The sequence below is a fragment of the Pseudorca crassidens genome, chromosome 16, assembly GCF_039906515.1.
Source record: "Pseudorca crassidens isolate mPseCra1 chromosome 16, mPseCra1.hap1, whole genome shotgun sequence".
NCBI classification, from domain to species: Eukaryota; Metazoa; Chordata; class Mammalia; order Artiodactyla; family Delphinidae; genus Pseudorca; species Pseudorca crassidens.
Genome location: NC_090311.1, coordinates 46,099,217 through 46,107,526, shown reverse-complemented (window position 1 = coordinate 46,107,526; position 8,310 = coordinate 46,099,217). Strand labels below are relative to the sequence as shown.

Genomic DNA, 8,310 nt, shown 5'->3' with positions numbered 1-8,310 from the left:
ACGAGTCCTAGAACTGCTGGGGCGGAGAACCCGCTTGTCGCGCGGCGCACCCATCCTCAGGGGCTTGGCCAGGACTCTTTCCTCACCGAGACCCCTTTCTGGGGCTTCCAGCCTTGGCGCATCTGGGGAGAGGACCCCCTCCCGGCAGCGCCCCGCCCCCAGCCCCCGCCCCGCCGACGTCGCATTAGCATGAGCGACGCAAGTGGCCCGGGCACCACTCGGGGGCCGAGACTCGCCGCGTCACAGCCCCGAGTGTAAAAGAAAAAAAGAGTAGGCGGCGGCGGAGGAGGCAAGAGCCGACGCGAGGGGAGGGGAGAGCGGCGGGGCGAGCGAGCCGGCGGGCGGGCGGCAGCAGCATGCCCCTCGGCCTGCTCAGGCGGCCTCTCAGCGCTGCGGGGGTGGCTCCCTGCGCGCCCGAGCCTCAGAGCGCTCAGTCTCCGGCTCCGGCGCCTTGGCACGGCCGCCTTTCCTGACCGCCCCTGAGCCCAGCGGCGGCGGGTCCCGAGCTCGGTTCCGGACAGCGGCGGCGCCTCGCCGGACAGGGTCCTTGCCTTTCCCGGCGAGCAGGGTTCCCCGAAGTTCCGCGCCCTGGTCTCTGCACTGCAGGGCGCGCGCGCCCGGCCCCGGCCGAAGCGTCCTCGGAAGAGCGGCGGGGTGCGGGTGATGGAACCCGAGGCGCCGGCGGGTCAGGCCCCGGCGGCAGCCAGCAAGCTGTCGGAGGCGGTGGGCGCGGCGCTGCAAGATCCCCGGCGGCAGCGGCGCCTGGTGCTGGTCATCGTGTGCGTGGCGCTGTTGCTGGACAACATGCTGTACATGGTCATCGTGCCCATCGTGCCCTACTACGTGCACTCGGCCAGCGAGAAGCCCACCCTGACTTCCAAAGTGTGTGTGACCACCCTGCCGCCGCCCACTCCGGCCAATGCCAGTGCAGACACGGTCAACACCTCGGAGTCCTCGACGGCCGCGATGCCGGCCAGGTCTACCGCGCAGCCCCAATACCCCACCGACAACGAGGACGTGAAGATCGGGGTGCTGTTTGCCTCCAAGGCCATCCTGCAGCTGCTGGTGAACCCCCTGAGCGGGACCTTCATCGACCGCATGAGCTATGACTTGCCGCTGCTTATGGGCCTGGGCGTACTGTTCGCCTCTACAGTGATGTTTGCCTTTGCGGAGGACTACGCGACGCTCTTCGCCGCGCGCAGCCTGCAGGGTCTCGGCTCGGCCTTCGCGGACACGTCTGGCATTGCCATGATCGCCGACAAGTATCCTGAGGAGCCGGAGCGCAGTCGTGCCCTGGGCTTGGCGTTGGCCTTCATCAGCTTCGGCAGCCTAGTGGCGCCGCCCTTCGGGGGGTTCCTCCACAAGTTCGTGGGCAAGACCGCGCCCTTTCTGGTGCTCGCCATGGTTTCGCTGCTCGACGCCCTGTTGCTGCTGGTCGTGGCCAAGCCCTTCTCCGCCGCGGCGCGGGCGCGGGCCAACCTGCCAGTGGGCACGCCTATCCACCGCCTCATGCTGGACCCCTACATCGCCGTGGTGGCAGGGGCGCTCACCACCTGCAACATCCCGCTCGCCTTTCTCGAGCCTACCATCGCCACGTGGATGGAGCACACGATGGCGGCGTCCGAGTGGGACGCAGGCATAGCCTGGCTGCCGGCCTTCGTGCCGCACGTGCTAGGCGTGTACCTCACAGTGCGACTGGCAGCGCGCTACCCCCACCTGCAGTGGCTGTACGGCGCCTTCGGGCTGGCAGTGATAGGCGCCAGCTCGTGCTTGGTGCCCGCCTGCCGCTCCTTTGCACCACTAGTGGTCTCGCTCTGCGGCCTCTGCTTCGGCATTGCGCTGGTGGACACGGCGCTGCTGCCCACGCTCGCCTTTCTTGTGGACGTGCGCCACGTCTCGGTCTATGGCAGCGTCTACGCCATTGCCGACATATCCTATTGCGTGGCCTATGCGCTCGGGCCCATAGTGGCGGGCCACATCGTGCACTCGCTTGGCTTTGAGCAGCTTAGCCTTGTTATGGGCCTGGCCAACCTGCTGTATGCGCCCGTCCTGCTGCTTCTGCGCAACGTGGGCCGCCTGAAGCGCTCCCGCTCCGAGCGCGATGTGCTGCTGGACGAGCCACCGCAGGGTCTATACGATGCTGTGCGCCTGCGGGAGCGCCCTCTGTCCGACCGGGAAGGCGCGCCTCGCAGCCCGCCAGGCCCCTTTGACGCATGTGAGGACGACTACGACTACTACACCCGCAGCTAGCAGCCCCGCTTCTCCTCCAGGCCACCCGCCCACTCCCCACCCCCGGGTCAAGGTGGCTGCTCTGTGAGCACACTGGCCAGCTCAGGCTCAGGTCCCGCCTCCTGCAGCGAGTACCCCAGCCCTTCCTCTGTCTTGATTTCCCCTGCCCGAGTCCCCTCTTTATGACCCTTTCTGTGTCCTCCTCCCTTTTCTCCAATGGGGCATGGAGCACCGAGGCACGTGAACTTATGTGCTCCTGGCAAAGACGAAGAGGCGCGCGGGTCGCCACCTCGGGGCTCCCCGATGTAGAGCCGTGCCTCTGTTTGTCCTTCCTTCCGTTCCTCCCAGTGCCAACTTGGCCCGCTGTGCTGCGGTGCCTCCGGGCCGAATCAATAAACTATATCTGTATGAGACCGAGTCTCTTTACTGATGGGGTGGGCGGCCGGGCAAGGGCCCCGGGCAGAATGGGAGGATGAGCTGGGTCTAACCCAAATCCAGGTCTCAGTCCAGCGGGCATGCAGGAAGCCTGTTGCTCTTTTGCTACCTGGAAAAGGAGATACGAAAGAAGCAAACTCAACAAGGGCTCCCACCCACAAACACCCTGGTGCCTAGGCCGGCCTCAGCCCGCGACAGCCCCTCCCTCACGCAGGCCTAGCGCAGCGCCCCAGGGCGCCGCCCGGGGGAGCCTGAGGACCCTCTCCCTCCGGGTGCGCTGGTCCCGCCCCTTGAGGACACACCCTGAGTCTAAGACAGAGCTCTTAGGCGCCCAAGCTTCCCTTCCCTTCGAGCCTGGCAACCTGTCCCGTCCAGTCTCCGAAAGGGAATAGGGGTGGAACTGTTATGGGCAGCTGAAAAAAAACCGGCCGCATTCTTAAGGGCTTGATTTCTCGAGAAGCGTGTGTGTGATTGTGTGTTCGTTAGACCACTGGACTCTATCCTACAAGGAGTGGAGGAACAGTTGTCGATGTGTCCGCTGTGTTCCAGCTATACGGGCTTGAGTCAGGGCTGGAGAGAATGATAGTGTGAGAGCTGATACCAACCCCACCCTACCCGGTCCTGAGTGCAAGCAAGCGCCCAGGGCTGCCAGAGAAGTCTCCCCACCTTGAGTGGGGGTCCCCAGAGTCCCAGACTAGCGTGTGTGCACCACTCCCAGTCCTGCAACCTGCGGCCTCCTGAAGGCTGCAGAGTCCTCGGATTCCGGCATGGAGAGGTCGCCGTGTTGGGGTACGCCTGTGTATTAGACAACGTCTGTGGGGGTCTGTACTGCTGGTGTGTGCACGTCTGTTCTGACTCTGTGTGTCTGGCTGTGTGTGTGTCTGTCTGAGCAGGGTCTCTCTTTGTGAGTCTGTCTGTGTGTGCTCGTGTGTAAGGATCTATATGGGGTGGGGGGGGGGAATGCATTGTCTGGGAGGAATGTCTGCCTCTGGCTGCGTGTCTCTAAGCATCCCCAGGTCTGTATCCTGCATATTCCCTGTAGTGCCAGCCGGGATGAGTGGGAATAGAAAAGGACCTGCAGTGATCGATAAACAGGTTGTTTTATTTATTATTATTATTATTATATTGTAAGAGGAGTTGTAATAAGGTTTGAGCCTGCCCTGGACAGTGGGGAGGGCACAGATTTACCCAGACCCAACCCTCCCCCGCGTTCTGCAGAGGCAGCCACGGCTAGGATAAAGGGGTTAGGGGAGCGCAGGGACTGGGGAAGGCTGAGCTGAGGGCGATGGGCACGGGCGGGGCCACGTTCTGCACCCCCCATCTCGGGCCTGGATTCCGCTGCCTTTGCTTGAGATCGTCCGGGAAGCCGTCAGAGCACGGGATGGGGACCGGGAGGTGGGATCCCGGAAGGCAGCGGAGTGGTGAGGCGGGGTGGGGGGTGGGGACAAAGGATGGAGAGGGTGAGAGGTAGGGGTGGGGCTGGGGGGAGGGAGGAAAAGGGAGAAAGGGGAGGGAGGAGGAACAGGAGGAAAGAGGGGAGGCGACTGGCGCGGCCGGCTCGCTCGCAGCCAGTCGCGAGGCCTGGGGACCCGGCGACGTCGGAGGCTCTGCCACCGACTGAGGCGGTGGCCCCCACCCCCGCACTGCTGACGCGCCCCCGAATCCCTTCCGGCTCACATTCTAGCCCCTAGTTCTGCTGGGTGCGGTGCAGCGGCGGCCGAGGCAGCAGAGACGAGGAGAGCAGGTGAGTAGGGCTGGACTGGCGGAGCACAGCGCGGGGAGCCGGGAGCGCAAGGAGGCTCCGTCCAGGGACCGCGCCGGGGCCGGGAGGCCCCAGAACCCGCGGAGTCCTCCGAGTCCCGAAGGGCAGCGGCCGTCGGGGGACGGCCAGGAGACTGCGGGATTCTGTGGCTCTGGTGTTTCTCCACCGAGGGTGGGGGCAGGGGACGGGGAGCTGGATGGTGCGAAGTTGGGGGAAAGGGCTTGGACAGGCTTGACTGTCAGCTTCGCGGCTTCACGTGTGTGTCCACACTTCTGAACCCCCATCTGCTAAGTGCCAAGGTCTGCACTTTCCGTGCCCAGTTGGAGGGTCTGCAGGTCTCACTCCAACCCCCTGAAGTGCTGGCACGCACCTGCCTCTCTCCGACTCTCTCGCGGAGGCAGGAGATGGGGTGCAGGCGTGGGCGCAAGTGGCAAGTATAAGCCGGGTGACAGGTAGCCCCTGGAGCACGCGGGCAGCCTGTGGTGCCCGGGCTGAGCTGGGCTTCGGCTTCCAGGGCAAAGCAGAGCCCCCTCCAGGCAGGCTTCAGAAGCCAGGCTGGTGGGAGTGTGGAGTGGAGGGCACCAAACTGACAAAGAAAGATAGCGACACAAATACACCCTTTAGGCGCCAGCCCAAGGGCCAGTGAGGAAGAGCAGCTGGCCGACAGGAACAAAGCCCTCCCATGTGGCACCCATGAAACCATCCTACTTCAATCTCCTGTGCCTCTCTGAGACGTGGGGTCTCTGAGGCTTGACTAGTATCTTCCCGCTATGGGCTGGCTGGGGGCCAGAGCAAGAGCAGGTATTGGCTGCATTGTCTATAGGGCCCTTACCACCTTGCCCTTGCCCTACTCACCCCCTCAAAACTCCCGTGGCTCTGGGGTCGACTCTCATCTGGACGCCGTTGCTTCTGCTTTGCAGTGGGTAGTGGCAGCCCCTGTGCTACACGGCGCTCGCCGGTCTGGGGGCCACCTAGTCCCGAGTGCTGGGGGCACAGTGCCCGCAAGGACTCTCCTTCTCTGCCCAGCGCTACCAGGCAACCCCAGGCCCCTCCACCCCTGGACCGGGATTACCTATCTTTCTGGATGCTGTGTCTTAGGGTCAGCCGTGCCTTGCACCCAGCCCCCCTCTCCCACTGTGTCTGCCTGGGGGTAGAAGGGGCTAAGTCTTAGCTTTAGGCTCTTGGGAGAGAATAGGGGATGGATGAGTGGAAAGCATGGGTGGGTGCTCATCCTTATGCAGGCTTAGGGTTAGAGGTTGGGCCCTGAGGGTAGAGGTTGGGCCCCAGTAACCTTAAAAACTGGCTTTTGCCCGTCTTGGCCTGGCTCACTTCTACTGTACCTTCAGAATTAATCCACCTCCTTACAGGCCTATTCAGGGGACCCCTAGGGGCCTGGGCTGCCTAACTTCCCTGTACCATCTCCCTCCGCATTCTCATGCCACCTACACTGGCAGCCAGCCGACCAGAGACTGCCTAAGTCACAGCGCATCCAGCAGGGTCCTCCCTGCCTTGGCCACAGGCCAGTCTCTGATAAGCCTCGAGCGTCTCCTGGAGCCCAGAGCCTTAGAGGAGCTTGTATTCATTCGTGTGCGCGTGCATTCCTTGTGCTCAGCTACCCAACACTGATTTTACTCCATGCCAGGCACAGGGCTACGGCTCAGAGGTGAAGCACTGAACACGGCAGCTGTAGTCTTGCCCTGGAGAAGCTCACAGTCTAGTGGGAAAGAGAGGTTTTAATCTGCAAAGCACATATCTATCGGGTCCCAGGCAGGAGCAACGCAAGTGCTCTGCCAGTGACCCCTCATGGATCTGGAATGAGAGGACACTGTGATCAGTGTGTGGACTGGTCTGGAGGTCAGGAGTTTGGGACCAGGCCCACAAGGAGGGCTGTGAACACTACTGCCCAGCTCTGGCCTCCTCACAGGGCAGAGGCAGGGTACCAGGCTATGGGAAGTGAAGGGTCCGGTCTAGGCGGCTCTTGTATTGATGCCTCTCTGCTTCTCGGTCCCCAGGTCCACACCTCTGCTTCCCCAATCAGGAGTCACCAAGATGCCCATCCTCGAAAAAACACCCCCTAAGATGGCAGCAAAAAGTCCCAGCAGTGAGGAGGAGCCTGTAAGTGACGTTTGGATCCCTCTCTCCCCACTCACAAATTCTTGCTTCCAGAACAGTCCTGAGAGGGACTGACCCCCAACTTTTGCCTGGCCCCTAGCCCTGTGCTCTCCTGGGCAGGAGGCCCAGGCTGCAGCCCTGCCCCAAGTTTGCTGAGGAGCCCGGGGAGGCCTGGAGGGGCTGGGAGTGGCGTCAGGGAATACTGAGGGAATGCTGACAGCCACACTTCCTAACCTCCAAGGCCAGGGAGAGCCCTTGACCTGAGCCGGGCACTCTTTTTTCTCTCAGGGCCTCCCCTCTCTCCAAGTTCCACCTCCAACGGCTGTGAGCCCAGTGGAACTGCCTTAGGATGAGGCCGAATTCCCTACTCTAAGCCTTGTCACATCCCAGCCCCAGGTGCTGTCAGCCCTGGAGCCTTAAACGCCGTCTTCCCCACTGGTTTGAGACAATGCCACCCTTCCCTGGGCAGGCATCCTCCTTCCCCACCACACTCAACCCACCTTCCAGAGTGATAGAGCGACACATCTGATCTTCAGGCTGTTGCACATGGCGGTTCCTGTCTTCTTGACACCTCTTTACCCCAACCCTAACCCCAGGGCTTCATTTGAAAACCTGATCAGAACTTTCTGGCTTCTCCTCATGAAGTTGCTCACCACATTGTCCAGACAAACAGCCTGACAAACACCTCTGTTGTTGCCTCTGGTCCGTGGCACGTCCCTCCCTTTGGACTGTGGCTGCCTTGAGAGCAGGCTCTGTATCTCCATTGTCCCTGAGACCAGCCCAGAAATGTGAGCCCTGGCTCACATAAATTGCCCAGAAATGTTTATTGATCTAAGACCCCAGGGCCCAAAGACCCTCATTTGTACAAGTCCCTGCCTCTGTACCCAGGCAAGGCCAGAAGCCCACGAGAGTCTGGGAAGAGCCCCAAGGGGCTGAGACATCTGTGCAGAGATTTCCTGCTTCACTCCTTCTTACCCATCACTGATCCCCCATGACCCAGGCTGAGTCACTGTCAGAGCTCCAAAGAAGGGTAGCCTGTTTCTAGCAGGGGCTCTAGCCAGATCTGCTGGCACTCTTGGCCAAGCCACCAGCTGCACTGCGCTTTCTGTAGATGCTTCCCCACTCACCCACCACACAGACCCCCAAGACCCCAAGAGAAGGAAGAGGGAACTAGAGCAGCTTGGTGGGGAGGCTGGACCTGGCTCTCTGGGAGTGCGCGGAGCAACCTGGAATGCTGCGCGGACCCATCCTCAAGGGTTACCCAGGGCAGGAGCAGCCCGTAGTTGGCACTGACACCCTCCTCCCTCCCCCTAGGGCAGTGAACTCTAGAGACAGGTAGAGCCCCTTCCCTCATCAGCGCACGCGCTCCGGTTCACTCACACTTGGGGTCCTCACACTTGGGGTCTGCCTGCCCAGAGCTCCCGGGGATGCGGGTGGGGGTCCGCTTCAGTCCCTGCAGCAGCAGGAGCGGAGCACAGGTAAGCATTCAATGGACCCCCTTCACTCCACAGCCTGGCCGGGGTGGAAATTCACTGACCCCACCACCCCACAGAGGAGAGACCCCTGAAAAGAAGGCAGCCCACCATGGGCCAGCTTTGTAAAGTTTAAGTAGTAGCGTGAAGAGTCCTGGTTTCCGATTGTGACCAGCTAAGTGAGGAAGAGGGAAAAGGACGGATGGAAAAGGGAGCAAGGGAGAGAAGGCCCAAGGAGGAAGGAGCAGAAGGGCTGTCGGTGGGGGCGGGTGGGGTGGTGGCGGGGACTGATTTCAGGTC

The 8,310-nt window shown here is 62.2% G+C and overlaps 2 protein-coding genes across 2 annotated transcripts in view; both read left to right on the top strand.

The window, feature by feature from the left end:
* Window positions 1-663: 663 nt before the first annotated feature.
* On the top strand, window positions 664-2,289 carry SLC18A3 (solute carrier family 18 member A3). Its single transcript, XM_067708904.1, has one exon. It carries the CDS (start codon window positions 664-666, stop codon window positions 2,248-2,250), a length of 1,587 nt encoding a protein of 528 aa, XP_067565005.1. The 3' UTR covers window positions 2,251-2,289.
* A 1,969-nt stretch (window positions 2,290-4,258) lies between these two features.
* CHAT (choline O-acetyltransferase) overlaps window positions 4,259-8,310 on the top strand; it is a 50,134-nt gene continuing 46,082 nt past the window's right edge. Inside the window, exons 1-2 of the mRNA XM_067708903.1 lie at window positions 4,259-4,408; window positions 6,439-6,541. Coding sequence (XP_067565004.1) covers window positions 6,476-6,541 — 66 coding nt within the window. The 5' untranslated portion in view covers window positions 4,259-4,408; window positions 6,439-6,475. The remainder of the gene's footprint in view (window positions 4,409-6,438; window positions 6,542-8,310) is intronic.

Coding starts and splice junctions, on each gene's coding strand:
- SLC18A3 (XM_067708904.1), top strand. CDS start 664: ATGGAACCCGAGGCGCCGGCGGGTCAGGCCCCGGCGGCAGCCAGCAAG.